The sequence below is a fragment of the Nematolebias whitei genome, chromosome 4 (assembly GCF_014905685.2).
Source record: "Nematolebias whitei isolate Nwh7 chromosome 4, NemWhi1, whole genome shotgun sequence".
Classification (NCBI taxonomy): domain Eukaryota; kingdom Metazoa; phylum Chordata; class Actinopteri; order Cyprinodontiformes; family Rivulidae; genus Nematolebias; species Nematolebias whitei.
Genome location: NC_056501.1, coordinates 29,384,845 through 29,405,838, shown reverse-complemented (window position 1 = coordinate 29,405,838; position 20,994 = coordinate 29,384,845). Strand labels below are relative to the sequence as shown.

Genomic DNA, 20,994 nt, shown 5'->3' with positions numbered 1-20,994 from the left:
GGGGGGGGGGGGGTGTAGATCCATGCACGCGCTGCCAGTTTTATGACAAGAAGGAGACTTTTGAATGGACACTCCCCCTCGAAACCTTGGACGCGGATTTCTCCGCCTCTGATTGGCTGCGCGCGCCCCGGCCGACAACACCTGCTTAACTCCTTCATCCAAATTGACACCCGGGGGGCTTCTGAGAAATATAGGCAGCATCTCCCTTCCTGCTCGCGCACTCAGTCCCGCACAGCTGCTCCGCGAAGTCGCAGCTGCGCTCATCGCCCAATCCAAGGTGAACCCTCTCTCTCTCTCACACATACGCGCGCGCGCACACACACACCGCCGCCGGATCTTTGCTGCGGGGGCAGACTGAAGGCGCACAGCCGGAGACGCAATGTTGGTGAAGCTGACCGCGGCGCTGCTGGTTCTGTCAGTGCTGGAGCGGGTCGGGGGGTCGGATAACACGGATTTTCTCGATCTGCCCCCGGAGAAGCCCGCGAGCCACAAAGGACGGCTGTCTCTGCAGAACACAGGTAAGCCCTGGGGTGTCATTGTAGTTGGGGGGGAGAGAATGAAAAAATGGGGAGGGATATTCTTGCTTGCACTCAGACACGTGTGTTTTTTTTTGTTTTTTTTTCTGTAAAAGACAGATTTGTGAGATTCTTTGGATTAAGATTCGGACTAGGGCTCGAGGTTTTCCCACGAAAGACGATCTTTTGTAAACACACGGTCATCCAATACGTTGGTAAACTATTAATAGAATGGCACAAGGTAATAGGTGATCCATCTAGGTGAGCCCGCGCGCGAGAAATGGGGGGGGGGGGGGGGGAGAGAACGCGCGCACCGTATAGGTAAACTGTTATCCGAACGAAATCTCTCGTTTTTGTTCGTTTCCTTGCAAGTCTGCTTGGAGGGTGAGATGTAACATGTGGTGGTTGGACAGAGCTCAAGCCGATTCGTTTGACCAGTTATGATTCATATTTATTAGAACCATTAAAGACTGGTGTGATTGCGCCAAATGACGCGCAACAGCCGCACTAGAGCGCACAGTTCTCATCCCCAGAAGCCAGTTTTTTTTTTTTTTTTGTTTGTTTGTTTTGGTGAAATCAGCCATAAGATGTCAAAACGTACATCTTATTCTTCTTCCGTGCTGGAATCATAAAATCAAACTCTCGAGCAGGTCTCGCGCAGCAGCGCAGACTCCTGCTAACTCCACTGTGTAATCCAATGCGCTCTGCGGCCGAGCTCGTACAATCCAAGCACATTCCCGCAATGCCAAAACAAGCACTGCTGACAGCGGCTCACTTTTCCTGCGTCCTAAGGTTCATCTCCTTCCCTCCTCCCCTCATGCTGCTTGTCACCACAAAAAAACTCTGTTGACTTCTAATAATTATGGGTCAAGGCTCTTTTTACGCATGCCCTCAATGTCCAGATCACTTCTGTAAATCAGTTCCAGCGACAACTTGTTGCCAGCTCTGGGCAGCAGTCACGTCTGCTCTGCAGGAACAGTTGAGAATTTCCTAACCTCATCATATAAGTTATGGGTGCTGCAGCACTCCTTGACAGAGGTGACATGCATGACAGTTAAATAATCAACGAGAGGGGGAAACATGTGATGCGTTTGTTCAAACTGATATTTGCATGTTATCAGTAAATCTGATTGTTGCATGCAAAATTTTACAACCCACAAAAAAAAAAAAAAAAAAAAAAAGAAGGTGGCATCAGTTCATAATTTCATTTTTATAGCTATCGCCTGTCCAAAATAAACAGCACAGGTTTTATGTCCATATTTAGATAAAGACGCAGTGCCAGTGTGCATTTCACTGCATGTACAGTGACCTGTATGGTATTATGATATTCCTCATATGGGTGTTTAGGGTCATACAATTTCACACATGCTCACAGCACCCCCCCGACTGAAACATGTTCTCATGGCTATGCTTAGGGTGCAGATTTAATATATATTTTTTTGTATTTACAGCTACCACTCACTGTGCTTTAGCAGCTCTTACAGAATACAACTTCTGACAGAGACACTTGTTGATACATTTACAGAAGAAGCATCAACTGAGACGGTAGTAAAGCCTGTATCTGCAATGCACCATCTCATCTCAAGGCAGTGCAGATGACTGTGGTGCAGAATGACACAGTATAAATCGCCCACCACCTCTGCAGAAACACCCCAACCTGAAGAAAATTGGCTTTTTTTCCCACCCTGCAGTTCCCCTGCATCTATTTTTCTCCTCTCTCCTAGTCTATGTGAAGCTGTGCTTTTGAGCTGTATGATATTTATACCAAACCATAGTCTCTGCTGTGAGCAGATGATAAGGTCCCTCCTCTAACCTGCTTGTTGTTTTGTTTCCCCCCCCCCTCAGCTGAGATCCAGCACTGCTTGGCAAGTGCTGGGGATGTCGGCTGTGGTGTGTTCGAGTGCTTTGAGAATAACTCCTGCGAGATACGAGGGCTGCAGGAAATCTGCCTGACGTTCCTGCACAACGCTGGCAAGTTCGACTCTCAGGTACGAACCATGAAATCGGAACATCCCTAAACCTTTCTGTTTTGGCTTTCAAATGCGCCACTTTTATTGCACTTATCGATTCATATACGTTCCCTTTTGATGGTTTGAGGACAAATTTCTCCTTCTTGAGGCAAGTGAGCGTGCCTGTGGGACGCTGAGCCAGCTGGTTTTACTTTTCATGCATTGCAGAAGTTGAAATCCAGCCCGGAATCGTAGACTGAACAAATGCACTAATTGACTTTTCACCACAGACGTTTGTCGTCAACATAAACTCAAAGAAGTGCTGAAACAGGTGCAAGGCATCTGGACAGCGCTAAGTGAGCGTGACGTCCAGTTTAGGAGTTTTGGAGTACAAAATAGAAAAACAACACAAACATATATATATATATATATATATATATATATCCCATCCCTGACCAAAGTGACCTGGAAATAAACAACAAAGAGACAACCTCTTTCTGCTTAGACTAACAAAGCAGGAGCACACTGATCAAAGAAAGCTTGAAAAAATGCATATCGCCCGCCGCCTCTCATGCCACATTAAACAAAGATCTTCTTCTGTGGAGCAACGATGGAGTTTTAATCATTTCGGTCAAATCCTGAAAATTTCCTTTTGCACAGTCTGTAAGTGGTTCGACTTTCTGTTGACTCGATTTTAGCTGAATCTGTTAAATTGACCAAGTTATAAAAAGGTGTTTATGGTGTTGGGCAATACGTAAAACCGCAGCTTCTGTGATATAATAACAAATGTGCTTTGTTATTTAGAAAACATAAACAAAAAAATATCCACAAATTTCTAGCACTAAAGTTTGTGGCCTGTGAAACAGCTGCTGCTCTTTAAAACTACCACCTGAACTGAACTTTCAAACAGCCGGATGTTTCCAGGGAGCCAATCAGCAAGCAGCGGTCCTCAGACAGGCCCACGGAAACAGCCAATCAGATGAGCCGTAGGGCCACACAAAGATCCTCTGTTAACGAAGAGGACACACTCCGTCATTTAAAAACAGAAACACACATGAAACGACCTTGAAGGAATGAATGTCAAAAATTTAAAGTGAGCTTTGTGTGATCTGTTAGCACTTGGAGTATGTGTTGGAGATGACTCTCAGCTACTACCACACTAAATCTTAGCCCATTTTGCAAATGCTGATTTGCTGTGGCAGCCGTTTTGAATGAATTGACATTAAAAGTTATCAGTTGTAGATTCACATTCAATGAATACTTTCAGAGCTTTCATAAAAATGTCCAGTGGTTGATTAGATATTTTGCTAACACAACTGACAAACTCATATACAGACACAGGCAATTATAGGATTGCTTGCCTTGGCAGTGACTGATAGAAAGGAAATCAACACAGCCACGGCAGTAGCACTGTGTGTACTGTACATGTTAAACATTAAAGATGGAGGTGAAATCAACTGGTCCAAGAACTGCTCCATGACTTTGCACCTGTGTGCACATACAGGGGAAGTCCTTCATCAAGGATGCCCTGAAGTGTATGGCGCACGGTCTACGGCACAAGTTCAGCTGCATCAGCAGGAAGTGTGTGTCCATTAAGGAGATGGTGTTCCAGCTGCAGAGAGAATGCTACATGAAGCACAACCTGTGCTCTGCTGCTAAGGAGAATGTGGCCGTCATGGTGGAGATGATCCATTTCCAGGATCTCTTCCCTAAAGGGTAAGTTACTGCTCTGGGACACATTTGTCACTGGGTTGTTCTTTCTCCTTTTCAGTCCTTCCTGGAAATTTCCACCTAGCCTTATTTTTTATTTCATTATTATTAGCACCGTTCCATTTATTCCTCTTATAATTTAGCAGCTGAATGATGCACTTTACGTCCAAATGTTGAATCATCTACCTTTCTCTCGGCCCAGTCCTTATGTGGAGCTGGTGAATATTCTCCTCAGCTGTGGAGAGGAAGTGAAAGAGGCGCTGACCCGGAGCGTGAGGCTACAGTGTGAGCAGAACTGGGGGGCGCTTTGCGACAGCCTGAGCCTCTGCTCCTCCCTCGTCCCATCTCCCGCCAGCTCCGCCATCGAGCACCACCGTCACGCCTCGTCTTCCCGCCCCGAGCTGGATCACCCTCGCCCCCCACGGCAAGGCGACAAGGACAAAGCTGGTAAGGTGGGTTTTAACGTTCACCCACGCAATCGCAGCCAGGGACCTCGCCGCCACAACTTAGAAACCGGAGGGGTGACTGAGCAAGAAGACCCCAAGGCCACAGACATCCGGAGGTGAAGGCTCAAGGGACCTTTGACCCCCTACTCCCCCATCAAACATTTAAAATCCACCTTTGCAGATTTATACACACACACACACACTTGTACTCAAAGTCCTTGACAGACTGAACAGAAGGAAACAAACCCCGACTTTTCCTGTCTTCCTCCTCCTCTCCAGTCATTCCAGCAGTCCCACATGGTAAACTTGCAGGGTAATTGTGGTGTAGACTTTAGGCCACATTCTTTTTATTTTTTTATTTTTTTGAATAACAAATGTTATCATGATTATTTCAGCTGTTAGGACTATTTTGGCTCTAATATAGCAAATCCTTACTTTCTCTAAGATCTGATTATATTTGTATTATTTATTCTTTACGCAATGTTGAAATATCAAACTGTACATAGAAATATACTTATCTATATTTATATGATCATGTATAAATATAGTTACAATATGCAATACTGATATGCTATGGATGACAAAGTAAATGGTGTGCCGTCCGCTCTCTTCACAGTGTTGCACCCTTCACACACCGGCCTGTAGATATGTAATGTACACCATTTGCTGTTTCAATGCGTGAATGTGCATTATAGCTATAAATACTTGATGATTGTTGGTGATTGAATACAAGTTTTTGTCCAGTTCTGGCACATATATTAGCGCATTAAAAAACAAACTGTGCATTTGTTAAGAGGAAGTCCACTTTCGAGAGGATGTAGATGTAAAACTAAGACAAAAGAAAGTAAATTAACGATAAATATTCTGCAAGCCTTGTAAATTGAGAGCTAAGACTGATTGTTGATCTTGTCTTGCACTGCTTTTTCATCGGCAGTGAGTGTAGACTAAGAAAGCAGACATTTTAGCACAACGTAGAGATTTATAAACTCTGTCTTGGTGACGTTACAAAGCAGAATTCAACATTCTCTTTTAATCAGTTGTATCTGACATGCAGCCAAAAGAGGATGCTCAGCTTCAGTAGTTAAAAAATAAAAAACATCAAGGTGCCTAATCCTGGTAATGTCCACAGTGACCGCTTCTCTGTGACTTATGTGTTTAATGTTGAGCTTTTTTTTTATTTTTTTTTTATTTTTTCTGATGAGCCACAAGAATCGTAGATTTTTGCACTTTGGATGATTGTCAATTTGAGCTGGACTGCTTTTAGCTGGAGAAAAAGAAGTCCATCATAAAGAGATAGTCTGGCTTTTTTCAAGTCAAGTTCTGTCAAATAGAGTAGTAATCAATAGTTTGTACCTTATCAGTTGTGACATCAGTCACAGAGCAGAGGATGGAGGAAAGTGAAGACGTCACTACGCTAGACTAAGCTAACAGCTAGTTTTGTTTTTCATCCTTTTTAAGGCTTATAAAAATAACTCTTTTCCAAAAACGACATATCGGTGTGAAGGAAGGGTACTTTAGTTGATATTAAACCTTTAAACATTTGCATGTTGCTGTTTTCTCAACTCAACTTCAAGTCCACTTTACTGTCGTTGCCATCACATGCGGTACATGTGGTGGAACGAAATGATGTACACAGGGTCCAAGTTACACCCAAAAATAGCAAAATATGAAGTATAAACAAGAAACAGTATATAAGGATCTAAGATATACGCTAAACACTAATAATGTAAAACAATACGGTGTATTAAACAGCAGCCCGAACATGAGTCTGTGTGAGCAGATGGGTACGAACGAATACAGATAGGACAACAATATGTGCCTGTGCACTTGATGTTTAATAATAAATAACCGTTTTTTTTTTTTTTTTTCACACAGTTAAGACATTTTTGGAACCAAGTTATTTTATAAAACAGAAAAAGGATTTTAAAAGCAGGCCTTTGTTTTGCTAGCAATTTAGTTCTCCCTTCCTCTGCATACTCTGTGCTTTGTGTGTGATGTCATGGCTGAAAAGATGCTAACAACCGATGACTATGGACTAAAATGACTAGACTGTCTCTTTAAGAGAGGAGTCACCCTCTAATCAGAGGCTAAAGAGGTTTCATTTGGGCTACCTGGTTTCCTTATCAGTGACAGGTCTTGCATCGCCACATGGCTCCTTTAGGACCTGATTGCACCCAACCCCACCTCCCCTTTATGTACTTGAGCCACGCGGTCCTTCTCTGGCACCTCAGAGTGTAGGAAACAGGCTTGACAGAAACCTTCCAGATCCCTGGCTGTCTCTAAATTAGCCCTTATTCCTCTCTGGTCTGCAGGGCCGGACACGAAGGCCTGTTATTTTAGCCTTTTGGAGCCACAGGCAGGCACAGTGAGGACCCAGGAATTGTGTTAAGTCTGCACAACAGGGGCCCTGGCGTAGTTTTTTCTAAATGTTACATTTACTGAGGCCACCAGAGAATTCCTCTGGGCTGGTGCCAGGAAGAAGGCAAACACAGGGAGGCAAAGCAAGAGGAAGAGCCACACGGTTTTCACTTCTCCTCTTACTCTTCTTCTCTTGACCATTTCAGGGCAGTCACATGATTGAGCTGAAGAAGCACAGCATGCGAGCCTGTTACGCCTCATGCTGAGGAGGGCTCTGTGCAAAAAGCAAACAATAATAATAATTCACCTTTTGTGGCTCAGTTCAGAGTTTTTCTTTTTTTTTTTTTTTCCCTGACACACTTAAAGTTAATTTTATTTTATCTTCTCCCTAATATTTAAGGACTATTATAAGCAAGTTGTTTTCCTTTTTTTTTTTTTTTTTTGTGGAAGTTGGGATTGCTGTGAAATCCCAACAGAAGACATAAGCTAATCTTATTGAGAATGTACTGTAAGTGTTTAAAGTGACAATCTGTTAAGCTCTCTGTCATTGGGTTCAATGTTTTTATTGTTTTTTAGTTTGTAATAATCTAGTGGCTTGAGTGGCTTTATGTATGTGTTCAGAGGAAAATAAAACTAATCATGTTCCTGTAGTGTTCAGTCGTTTTTCTACTCTGTGGAGCACAATAACTCTGTTTTCACTCAAAACTACCGACTCGTTTTGTACCTCACATGTATGACATATCGAACATATGATTCTACTGGACTCTATACATTAAAAAACAGTGTTTTGTGTCCAAATATTTAGTTACATTCAAGATACAATTCTATATAACTGTGAAATAAATCAAATAAAGTGACAGTTCAGGTGTTTTGAAGCAGGGTCCTGTGAATATATATTAAAAGTTAATATATTAACTGTTCTAGACAATATTTTTGAAAGACTTGCACTCGGAGGATTTTTGTTTCTGACCAGATTGAGAAGCTAACAGCTAGTCTGAATAAGAACAGAGTGAAATGCTAACTTCTGAAAATATCTCCAGTCTAGAAAAACGTGTGAACCCCTTTATGATTTACATCACTGTCAATTTTACACTACACCACAGTTTACCTATAATACAAACCCAAATAGTGGCAGCAGCAGCTAGCTGTAGCACATCTGATATACCATATTTTTCAGACTATAAGGCGCTCTTTAAATCCTTTAATTTTCTCAAAAATCCACAGTGAGCCTTATTATCAGATGTGCCTTATGTTTTAACTCTGGTTGTACTTACTGACCTCGAACTGCTTTTATGTGGTTATTGTGAATGAGTTGAATAGTTTGACTTATAGGATTGTTTTGTTTCGCTTAATGCGCCTTTATAATCCATTGCACCTTATGTATGAAAACGGACCCGTTCATTGATATTGCACCTCAAAGTCTGAAAAATACGGTAAATGTCAATATTTCTGCTGAAATAAAGATCAGCTCTGCTGAAAGCAGAAGGGCAATAAAAGTTTGATTTTTGACTGCAGCGATAAAACTATAGGGAGGTCTTTGATATCAAAGCAGTTTTAAGAAAGCTGCAAACCTCTTTGTCACTGGCTTCTCTCATTGCCTTTAGCTCAGGGCTATTCAACTAATTGTTCAGGGGGACACGGTTACTGAAAGCCAAGAGCTCAGAGGTCGGACATCCAGCAGTTACTGCCATTATTTAAGTTTGTTTTATGGTTTAAATGTAGTTTTATTTAAAATGAGCCCACTAGTGGGCCAAACTGAATTAATCCGTGGGTCTGATTTGGCCCTCGGGCCACCAGTTGACTAGCTTTAGCTCGTCGATCCAGTCAGAAATAAACGTTATTTCTTCAAACAGATCTCATCCATAGAGCTGTCAACATCAGGTAAGATATAAAAGTTCCCCACAGAAACCCACTAGCTTTGACTGATCCCTTCAGAAAGGGAAACTTTCCACCAGCCCTGGGCAGCGTGGCAGAGAAGGCCCCGATGTCTCAGGTGTTCACTCGAGTTAACAGACACCACATTCTCAGTTGACCTGCTGCCTTCTTTCCTGACAGTGAAATACAGGCTGTGTTTAAAGCTTCAAGGACTGGAAATATCCTCCCATTTGGGAGGCCTAAACATTTACGTCAGCTGCTCTGGATTGTGTGCAATGCAGGAGGTGGGTTTTGGGTGTCAGTTTTTATGAGTTGTCCCAACAGTGTACATTGCTTCACCAAACATTTAGACAGCATTCTAATTTAAAAGGTGGCCTTCCTGCTGCTTTCTCTCTTTTTTTTAAAACACGATCAAAGTTTTTCTCGAGTTCTTTAATAATTACAGATAGGCTTTGTGGGGAATGTATGGGGTGTTTGAGCACAATCTCCTTGTTTTTCCCCAGTTTCTCTGTAATTTGACAGAGAAGGAGTGAGGGCACATATCTCATAACATGCCACACTGCTTCTGTAACAGCAGCCTCCTCACAGCTCACGTCGCTCCTGCCTTTCATGGCGTTTTATCAGTCCAGCAAAACGTCCCAGAGGATGCAGTGGATCCATACAGCCACTAGGTGGAGGCAAATCCTTTAAAATGAGTACAAGTACACACTGGAGGCAAGTGTTGGAGTTCTAATAAAGGTGAGAGGAGCTACAAACCAAAACTACAATTTCTAAAAGAGACAAAAAAAAAAAAAAGAGTTAGGTTGGTCCAGATTTGAATGTGAAGTGTGATTTTGTTCACGCCACAATGTTCTTTGTTTACAAGGCGCATAAACAAGATCAAAGAAACCCAAGTGTGACGCTGTACCAAACTTACAGTTCAAGTCTGTATTCATTATACTCAGAAAGAAAAAATAATCACTGAGTTGGGAACTCATGAAGACTGAAATTCAAGTTTAGTTCAGATAACGTCAAAAAAAGTATGTTTTTTTTTTTTTGCTTTTGCTTTTTACGTTTTTTTTGTTATACAGTACCTGTGATCAGGAGTTACACTCATCAATGGCATGAATGTCCTTATGTATCAAGGCTTTTATCAGTATTTTTAATCTGTTGTTTTTCAAGTGTAGAATGATTACACAGCGTAAAACTTCAATGGTGCATAAAAACAAAAATAGGATGTGCAAGTTTGAATTTATTGTGGAAATAAAACATACACTCAAGCTTAGACACACATTTGTCTTTTCACAGGTGCTGCTGAAGATTCTAGAAAGTCCAACAAAGTTTAAGTCAGGTCCTCTGGACTGTTTCTTTTATTGTTGGAATGTTTCATCCTTTATCCAAAGGACTTCATCAGTCCGAGGAGCCACAACCAATTGTCCCTTAAGTGGCTTACTCACATGGTGGGCCAACCAGTTTCATTTCTGGAATCCTTATACCTTTAACTTTTCCCTTTACCTTAATCCTTTTACCAGGATTATTGAGCATGAACTTTGATGTTTTGAACCACTTTGGCTATGGCTGCCTTAGAGGAGTCGGTGGGGGAGAGGGCAGACTCCAGAAACCCTATTATCACCATAAAACAGGTTGATCCACTACGTGAGTAAGCCACTTACGGGACTGAGTTCGTTGTGGCTCCTTGGACTGATGAAGTCTTTTGGATGAAGGACAAAATGTTTCAGCAAGAAAAGAAACCATCCAGAGGACCTGACTTAACGTTTTTGGCTTTTCATAGCTGCTGCTGAAGGTTCTAGAAAGTGTTTTAACTTTACATGGCCATGGCCTGTTTACTTCTTAGTGATCACGACTGACTGCAGCTATAATTGAACATAAAAGTAGAAGCAACACTTTTGTTTTTGCTCCCATTTTTCAAGAACTGAACACAAAGATCTAAAACTTTTTTTATGTACACAAAAGGCCGCCGAGATAATCCATCCACCTCACAGGTGTGGTGTATCAAGATGCTGTTTAGACAGCATGGTTATTGCACAGGTGTGCCTCAGGCTGACCACAATAAAAGGCCACTTGAAAATGTGCAGTTTACTTTTACTGTATTGGCGGGGTCCTGGGTGGTTGAGGGGTCAGAAAAACAGTCAGTGTTTGGTGTGACCACCATTTGCATCAACACAGCTCCTTTACATAGAGTTGATCAGGTTGTTGATTGTGGCCTGTGGAATGTTGGTCCACTCCTGTTCAATGGCTGTGCGAAGTTGCTGAATATTGTCAAGAATTGGAACACATCAATCCAGAGCATCCCAAACATGCTCAATGGGTGACCTGTCCAGTGAGTATGTTGGCCATGCAAGAACTGGAACGTTTTCAGCTTCCAGGAACTGTGTAAAGATCCTTGCAACATGGGGTCGTGCATTATCATGCAGCAACCTGAGGTGATGGTCGTGGATGAATGGCACAATAACAGGCCTCAGAAAATGTCACAGTGTCTCTGCACATTCAAAATGTCATAAAAATACATCTGTTTGTTGTCCCTGCCTATAACCCCACCACTACCATGGGCCACTCAATTTATTAAATTGCCATAAGCAAACTCACACAACGCCATAAACACAGTCTGCAATCTGCCCTGTACAATGAAAACCAAGATTCACCCATGAAGAGAACACCTCTCCAACGTGCCATATGCCATCGAATGTGAACATTTGCCCACTCAAGTTGATTACGTCGACCAAGCAGTCAGGTGGAGACCCCGATGAGGACGGCGAGTATGCAGATGAGCTTCCCTGAGACGGTTTCTGACAGTTTGTGGAGAAATTCTTCGGTTATGCAAATGGATTGTTGCAGCAGCTGTATGGGTGGATGGTCTCAGAAAATCTTGGTGGTGAACATGCTGGATGTGGAGGTCCTGGACTGGTGTGGTTACACACGGTCTGCAGTTGTGAGGCCAGCTGGATGTACAGTAGTCCCTCGTTTATCACGGGGGTTCCGTTCTCAGCCCCCCGCGTGCGCAATAAGTGGAAAACCACAAAGTAGGAATAGTAGTACAAGTAGTAATTAGTAGTTTATTTTAATATTTATATCTATCTATCTATCTATCTATCTATCTATCTATCTATCTATCTATATATATATATATATATATATATATATATATATATATATATATATTCTAAACAATGTTTCTAAACGCTCTAAAAGAGCACAATGTTATGATCTCTGCTCTCTCTCTCTGCCTTGGTTGCTCTCTGCCACCTGCCAGCTCTCTCGGCCACGCCCACTTCTCCACTGCAGAGCAGAGATCATGAGACGCTGCTGCAGGAGGGAGCTTCTCCCTGAACCTGTGGGCTGCACACAAGTGCAGCAGGTATTAAATAATTTTAAACAATTTATTTTAAATCAAAAATCCATACTGACTGTGTGGATCATCCGTCAACCAGCCAAATGTGTGTCATGCCCAATCTTACTTTGAAAAACCGCAAAAGAGCAAGGAGTCAGCAAAAGTTGAACCGCAAACTATCGAGGGACTACTGTACTGCGAAATTCCCTGAATCTTGATATGCCACACCTGTGAGGTGGATGGATTATCTAAGCAAAGGAGACATACTCATTAAAAGAAATTTACACAAATTTGTGAACAATAATTTAGAGATAAAAGGCCTTTTGTGTACATGGACAAAGTCTTAGATCTTTGAGTTCAGCTCAAGAAAAATGGGAGCAAAAACAAAAGTACTGTATTTAAATTTTTGTTCAGTTTTGTTTTTCTTTGGCAGCATAAAATAATATTTGTTTGACAGAACTCATTGGATTGGTCAATATTGATTTGTCACTCTCAAATGAAAAGATATTAGTCAGAATGCTCAGGAACCACCTAGACTCAAGCCCACTATGAACTGGAAACTGGTGGAACTCAAGTGTTCCATGTTCCATGGACTGAACGGATGCAGACATAAATGGAAGTCCATCAAACTTGGTTTTCCCTGGCTGGTCAAACACAATCCCACAATAAATTGGACTGATAAAAGAATAGAAAGCTGTAGCCAGTTTTGTTTAGCACATTGTTTATGATTTGCAGTGTCAGGTTCTCCTTCCAAGGCACCATCACATTTAGAGCCAGATCTTTCCACTGTACCTTTCATGTATCACAACCAGTCTGAAGTTTTGAGAAAGCATGTGGTTCTGTGACTTCCACCACATCAACCCTATAATAGCAATATATCTTCTCCCTGGTGCACCTTTACCTTCCAGCAGGCTTTACAAGTTGTCAGGACTAGAAAAAGGAACTATGCGGCAGTATATTAGGGACTCTTATCTTCAGACATTATCCACCCAGCCACATCTCCTGTTGGTGCAGGTTTCTTTTTCATGGAGAAAAAGGATAAGACCCTTAGACCCTTAGATTGATTATTGAGGACTTAATCAAATCACAGTTAAGAAAGAGTACTCATTCCCACTGATTGGCTCCATGTGTGAGCAGTTATCAGCTAATATCTTCAAATTAGATTTAAGAAACACGTTTGATCAGAATTCCCATCCTGAGAAACTGAAGTTATCTTTGAGAGGGGATACTGTTGGGATTCCAGTATTTTTTTCTCACTAACCACCTTCTGGAGGTCCTGAGTGGGCGGTGGCGAGTGCCTCACAACTGTCTCCTACGGTTGATTAATACCTTCAATACTTCAAGCTTAGTTGGACCATGAGTCAATGTTAGACCGTTGACTGCCACATGGAAAATCTACTGACAACCCTTTGATGTGAGTTTTCCTTGACTTAATGTTATACTCTGAACTTAACCTGTGTTCTTGTAGTATTCTTCTTCTTCTTTTGGCTTTTCCCTCTTCAGGGGTCGCCACAGCGAGTCATCCTCCTCCATCTGTCCTCTGCATCCTCTGTCCTCACTCCAAATACCTTCATGTCCTCTCTAACTGCATCCATGTATCTCCTCTTTGTCTTTTTCCTGGCAGCTGCATTTCTAACATCATTCTACCAATATACCCACTGTCCCTCCTCTGGACATGTCCAAACCATCTCAGTCTGGCCTCTCTAACTTTATCTCCCAGTTGTTCAACCTGTGCTGTACCTCTGATGATCTCATTCCTAATCTTATCCATCCTTGTCACTCCTAAGGCGAACCTCAACATCTTCATTTCTGCCACTTCCAGTTCTTCCTCTTGTCTTTTTGTCAATGCCACTGCCTCCAGACCATACAACATAGCTGGTCTCACCACTGTCTTGTGTCCTTGCAGTATACTCTTAGTTATTCTCCAGACTTGAACATTTTCCTCACCTGAGTTCCTCTCTGGTGAATTCATTCTCCAAACTCTGCAAGAGTCACAGAAAAGGTTATTCTATCCATCTTATTCCTGGGGGCTCTACTGTATAATTGATTATTGGTGCAACCTGTCAGACACAGGAAGTAGCAGTAAGCATTGGATAACTATGGTAGTGGAGCACAGACCACGGTTTATTTTAAAATTATTTGAATTCACGTTAGCTGATAAAACGCTATTTATATTTTGTTCACATGTATTTAACAACTGTAAAGTTTAATAAAATAGCCTCGCAGAGTTCAGGTACCTGTTGTGCTGTTCACGGCTACACGAGCAACCAGACCAAACTAAATCAGTGGCTGCAAAAGTGTTTGAACGCAACCCCCCCAAAGAGTGTTCCTGTAAAAAGCGGTATAGTTTCCATCTCCTACCTACAGATGCGGAATTAAGAAGAATGTGGCTGAAAAATCTGAACTTGGAGAGACCACCCACAATTCTGTGCTCATTTCACTTTGTTGACAAATGACCGCCACAGGAAAACTTGTATCCCACTTTGTGTCTGGATTACAATAAACCACCGGAGAAGAGACGCCGCGGACCCTCACAAGGATTGACAACAGTGTGAGAATATCAGGTATGCAACAAAGTTCAGTCAAGTCCTCTGGACGGTTTCTTTTCTTTGTTTTTTTAAACATTTTGTCCTTCATCTAAAAGATTTCATCAGTCCGAGGAGCCACAACAAACTCAGTCCCATAAGTAGCACACTCACATAGTGGGCCAACCAGTTTGATGGTGATAAGATGGTTTGTGGAGTTTGCCCTCTTCCCCATCAACTCGTCTGAGGCAGATATGGCAAAAGTGGTTCAAAACATCAAAGTTCATGCTCAGTAATCCAGGTAAAAATATCCAACAATGAAACTGTCCAGAGGACCTGACTTAACTTTGTTGGATTTTTTTTACCTGAATTATTGAGCATGAACTTTGAAATATCAGGTATGGTTTCAAGTTTATGAAGGCACAGCATTATAGTATTTGTTTGTCTTCAGTATTACAATATTCTCAGCAATTTCTAAAAAAGTTAAGTCAGGTCCTCTGGACGGGTTAAAAAAAAAAAAAAACGAATGAAAACTAATCTTTGGGATGGACCAGTATTTTGTCGTACTGCATTTTGGGGTTTAAAAGCCACTGGGACGTGGATTTTTAAACCCCAAAATCAAGTTAGACGTGTATCCAGTCCCCCGGCACAAACAGAGTAATATTGTGTATGTTGTTCAGTGTCAGGAGGGTGATCAGTCTTACATCGGGGAAACTAAACAGCTGCTGATCACAAGGATGGCCCAACACAGAAGATCAACACCATCAGGCAGGACTCTGCGGTCTACACTCATCTCCAGGCCAGTGGTCACTCCTTCAGGGATGAAGATGTGCACATCCTGGTTAGGATGATGGTCCTCCTTTTACATGTGAACAACTAGTTTTGGCTGTCAGCAACAAACTGGTTGATCCACTATGTGAAGGTGATATTTATAAGACTGAGCTGAATACAGCTCCTCAGACTGAAGAAGTCTTTCGGATGAAAGATGAAATGTTTCTACTTTTTTTTTTTTTTTTGAACCTATCCAGAGGACCAGACGTAACTTTTTTTTTTAGATTTTTCTACCTGGATTATTGAGCATGCATCAGGATATTTCTCTGCAATTAACCAAAACTTTGAGGCTTTGGCTGGGCTCTTTGCCTGCTTTAAGGTAAATAAGATTGTATTCCTCTTCTTTTAACAAAATGCGACCCATCTTATTACTGTGTAGATATTAATACGCCTCAGAGCTTTTCAGGTTATCACTTCACTGTCAGAAGCAGCAGTCAATAAAGTACCGGTAGCTAAATATGCTAGTAATCTGCGGCCACTTCTTCTGCAGTTGGCAGGAGTATGATTATATTGTCCTGTTTGAGCTCTGACAGGTGGTGCTCCTACACGTTTAAATTAAATCCTGCTTGGAGAAAATACATTAGTTTGTACTTTTCTCACATAAACAAACGCCTGTTCCGCTCCGCACCAGAAGTCGAGTCCATAAATTCACGCAAGACACCATGGGTCATAGGACTAAAACTTAAACCAACTTGTCTGACCTGCTACTATTCCTCTTGCTTATGGGCAGCTTACCTGAAAATCACCCATTGAACACTGAACATTGAATACTAACCTGTAGCCCTCCAGAGCCTGGAATAAATAACACAACCAGTAAGTACCTCTTTGACTATAATGAGGATTACAAGTTACTTTTCATATTTTCTGAAGTCCTCAAACTCACCATCTACAGGTATTATCCTGTGCAGACCCTCCAGTCCCTGGTCATCCTCCATTTCCTGATAAATATACTGTATTACTTACCTTTTTCATCTTGTCTCAGTGGATTATTTTTGTTTGTCAGAGCTCCGAAACCTAAGTGAAAATTATAACTACCAAAATTGACAATGTTGAGCGTATGTAAATATTAGGCTGTAACTATATGGAGCCCTTTAGTTTAGCAGACGTGCAGTATTTCTCCCAATTGACTTTCACTAAGACTGCGACATGTGTGCATCAGAAGCAAAGTCCCCTGGTGTATAGGAATGCTTGGATATGTGGACATTTCAACATTCCAGATAGTGGGTGAGTGCTGTGTTTTTGTTTTTGCTTCTTTACATAAGTGAGATACCATTCTGAGTTCATTTAATCAGATTCCCCGTTTAGACCTTTTACATCCTGCACACATTCAATTTCAGAAAAGACACAACACACACTAAAAAAATAGCCTGCTCACAACATATTTTATACAATCTCCCAACTAGTTTCTAAAAATGGTAGCTCTGTAGTGTAATGCATTCATATTTTCACATTTATGTTTATATAATATATTTTCGAACAAATGTCCAGAGTGTGGTGTTGTGCCACATTTTGTTTCCAGACCAAACAGGCTGATGGGTGGACCAGAATCCTCCCAGCTCCCACGACTGGTATGGCAATGGGGATCTATCGATATGGAGACATGAGGTCGACCAGCAGAGAGGGGAAATGTATCTAAGCAGAGAAACCTGAGATATCTGGCCTCAGGCGTTCTGTGAGCGTCTGCCCTGTCCTCCAGAATGAACTAATGAATTAATGACTGGGCGCCTAAGTTACATGGATGAATCATTTAGGAAGCATTTGGAGGTGAATGTGTTCACTGCATATTTTTTTTCAGCAGTTAAGCATGAAAAAACAACAAAAAGCATTTGTTTTACTAATTCAAGCTTGCGCAAAACAATAGTAGAACTTGCTTAGCTCCACGAAATGAGTGAAACTTCTGCCGCTCAGCCAACTTTCACTGGGTAATACATTTGCTCAGAGAGGAAAAATGCTGACAACTCAAAGGGCTTGAGGCATACAGCAGCGCGGAAGGTGGAACGCACCTTCAAACACGCCAACACACTTGTGTCAAAACACTCTTACTGTACTTTTATGGTTGGTTAAATAGTGGCAGAGAAAATTAAACTGGCAACTAGACCGGCTGTATTTTCATTCTGAGGATATGTCCAAAGTTCAAGACACAGTGTTGTTGAACTACCCCAACAGGCCCAGCAGAGATTGGGGTGGGGTCTGTTGCTCCTAATGCAGAATACAAATAAAGGGAGGGGCTGCCTTGAGGGTCTGGAGCTCTGTTACCAGGACTGACAAGGTTTTTAAGACTGTAGTGGAAAGTATGTGAGGCCAAGTAGACGTTTTAGCCACTTTAGCTTTCTTGCATCTTTTCTCAAATAAAAATAAGTGATATTGTTTTTTCTAGAAGGTTTAGTTTAACACACTCAAAGTAACCCTTCCTTAAATTAAAGGTTCCTTTAAGTCAATGGTGTAGTGATACGCAGGTATACGGACTATACCCACTAGAAAAGCTTAAGAATTTCAGTATACTCACTTAAAAGTACCCAGCGATACATGACATATCATTAGGCACGTGTCACTGATACGTTAAATGGCAGTTAAACACTTCCGTAACAATCTGTGTATGCATCGCTTTGCTTTGATACTGTTATATAAAATTTATAGCATGTTTTTTTATACAAAGTCAACTGTTGTACAAAGTTTGTTGTTCATTTATTCAAATATAAGCATCAGAGAAATTTGGAAATGTTTAATACGCTTAAAAATCTAAATAAATTGAGGATTACAGTGTACTAACCAGTGTACTTTGGTTTCTAAGCACAGTATACCCACTACAACAATGTAGACTACACCACTGCTTTAAGTGTTGTACAAACTTACATTCAATTCAATTCAATTCATGAATACTTTATTAATCCCAAAGGGAAATTATTTGTTGTTGTAACTCATTATCCTCATTTCATTAAGAGATGTTATAGATGCTGATGGCTGTAGACAGGAAGGATCTCTTGTAAAAGTCCATCCCACAGTGGATCCTAAGAAACTGGCTGCAGATGCAGTCCGATCTGTCCACCCAGATTCGGCTGGCCTCTCATCAGTTCCCTCGGGCTGTAGGACCGCCCAAATGCCAGCAGAACTCCTCCCAGAGCGATGGCCACTCCTCCCAGCAGTCTGCCGAGCTCCTCGTCACTGCGAACAGCCAACTGTGCCGAGGGCTGATCCCGTCCTTCCGCTGTCATGAGCCGTGTTTCCTGCTAGTTCCAGGATCTCAGTGGTCAGGCACTCGAGCACAGCTGGCAGGTAGATGAGAATGCGTCCACAGAACATCCTTTTCAACTCATTTGATATTTGGGACTGTAGTTGAGATATTATTCGAGCTTTTGAGATGTTAATCAGCTGCTGTTGGTTGTAGAAAACATGCTACTTAATGATGACAAGGGACAACGTTATGACCGTTTTGTGATGCACAGTTTTATGTGAGATCTTGCAAATTGGGTTAGCTCTTAGAGTATGAGCTACTGCCACACCAAATTATAGCTTAATATCTGTAAAACTGATGGAGTTATAACCATTTAGTGTTATCTAGGTTTATTATCTGTAGTAATCAACTTGAATTGGCTTGATTACAAAAGTTGATGAATTGTAGATGCACACCCTAAATTACTTTCTTAGAGTTTCTCTAAAATCTGTCAGGTGATGCATGAGAGATTTTGCTAATGGACAGAGGAGGTTTAGTCTAACAATTAAAGTAAATGGCAGAAGTTTAAGTAAATGCGTTGCACAAAGTGTCTTGCTTGTAGTGTGGGCTGGGAATGTGTAAAATTGGAGGGTAAAGCCATTTTGAGTTGGTAAATGTCAGCTAAGGTGGTAGTGGTGGTCATCTTGAATTGGGTTGACTCCAAAAGTTAAGATGTACACCCAAGGAATAATTTCTGAAAGCTTCTTTAAAATCAGATCAGTGGTTCTTAAAGTATTTTGCTAACAGACACACGGCTGACTTAAAAAAGTAAATTGGTAAGTTTTAAATACAATTTTTGTACAATTAGGCACTAAAGACAAAATGTTCATGCCACTTAAAAAGATGCAAAATTTTGGATGGGGCACATATTGTGTCCGCATATTTGTTAATTTGCTGGAAAAGTATTATTTATTTATTTATTTGTCCAAAAGCTTTGAATTTAGACAGTAAAGATGTGTAGTTTGGACTTTGCTTTGTTCACTTGTAGTTTCATTATTGATATTCTGTTTTTTTTTTTGTTTTTTTTTAGCAACTTCATTTAAAAATAGTTGGAGTTTTTTTGTTTGTCTTTGGTTTCAACTGCTGGTCAAATGTTGACCATTTTTGTTCTAAAAGCTGTCAGTTCAAATGTTATTGTTAATTGTCCTGGAATGGACAATCACCCTGCAGCCTCCACAAAATACATGTTGAACAGCATGAAAGTTTTGTGTTTTAGCTTGTTTTGAACCACATTTAACTCAGAAAACTTGTCTTTACCACCATAGGCAGAGCAGAGTTCTATAGCTGCGAGGTGGCACATGTTTAGGTGTAACTTTTTATATTTAAACCTGCATTATAAATAGAAAACACATTCCTTCAAACCTGAATTACCTGTGACCTCCTTTTCATTGACTCCGCGGATCTACTTCTAAAAAGAGAAATGCAAAGCTATTCACTGCTTTGGCAAATAAAGACAGAACTGATGTCGCGAGTAATCACTTGCGTCTTATTATTGCGGTCGAAGGTGAAAGGGTGATAATGTTTTCCCTGTGTATGTGCAATTATGCATGTGTCTATGTATTGACAAAATATTTCATGAACCCTGTACGTATTTTATTGCTGTTTGTCTTTACAGATAAATTGCAGGATGAGGTCCAGGAAAAACATTTGCTTAGCCAAATCAACTCATCTGAATTTGCAAATACAACACCACAGCTTTGAAATGTGTTGACTGAGAGTTAGCTTGTAAAAAGAATTGATCATATCTCAAACTGATAGTTCTAGTTTTTTATTTATTTGCTGTGGTAGAACCAACGTTTTAAATATCGCCTGAATGATCAGTAGTCTGTTACACTTCCACAATCACTCGCTTAATCAGTCAAGATAAGTCTATATGCTGGCATAAAATAAAATGTTTTACAGCGAGGAGATTTTTTAAAAGAAATTTTATTTGAAAACTTGGTTTTGTCTCAGTGTGATCCGTGATACATACATAAGAAACGGACAACAGCATGAGATAAAGAAAGAAAAAGCAGCCCTGAAAACTGCTTTAAACAGGAAAAACAAGTCTTCTAGGCACCCAAACATTGTCCAGTTCATACGTTTTTACATTTTCCTTAACAAATAGTGGGAAAGGCGTATTAACTTTTGGTATATTTGTGTAATGAATGCCAAGTTTTCAACCAAAAGCTCTTTTTGGTTTTGTTGTCTGTCATATCAAGACCAAATTGATACCCTGCTTTATGACTGAATGAATAATAAGATCA

At 41.0% G+C, this 20,994-nt stretch overlaps 1 protein-coding gene across 1 annotated transcript; it reads left to right on the top strand.

The window, feature by feature from the left end:
• The first annotated feature begins 223 nt into the window (after positions 1 to 223).
• On the top strand, positions 224 to 4,904 carry stc2a (stanniocalcin 2a). Its single transcript, XM_037675952.1, has 4 exons — positions 224 to 518; positions 2,361 to 2,503; positions 3,969 to 4,180; positions 4,377 to 4,904. The coding sequence occupies exons 1-4, from the start codon at positions 380 to 382 to the stop codon at positions 4,738 to 4,740; spliced, it is 858 nt and encodes a 285-aa protein (XP_037531880.1). The 5' UTR covers positions 224 to 379; the 3' UTR covers positions 4,741 to 4,904.
• The last annotated feature ends 16,090 nt before the right edge of the window (positions 4,905 to 20,994 follow it).

Coding starts and splice junctions, on each gene's coding strand:
- stc2a (XM_037675952.1), top strand. CDS start 380: ATGTTGGTGAAGCTGACCGCGGCGCTGCTGGTTCTGTCAGTGCTGGAG. Junction 2,504..3,968: donor CTGGCAAGTTCGACTCTCAG/GTACGAACCATG, acceptor GTGCACATACAG/GGGAAGTCCTTCATCAAGGA. Junction 4,181..4,376: donor CAGGATCTCTTCCCTAAAGG/GTAAGTTACTGC, acceptor CTCTCGGCCCAG/TCCTTATGTGGAGCTGGTGA.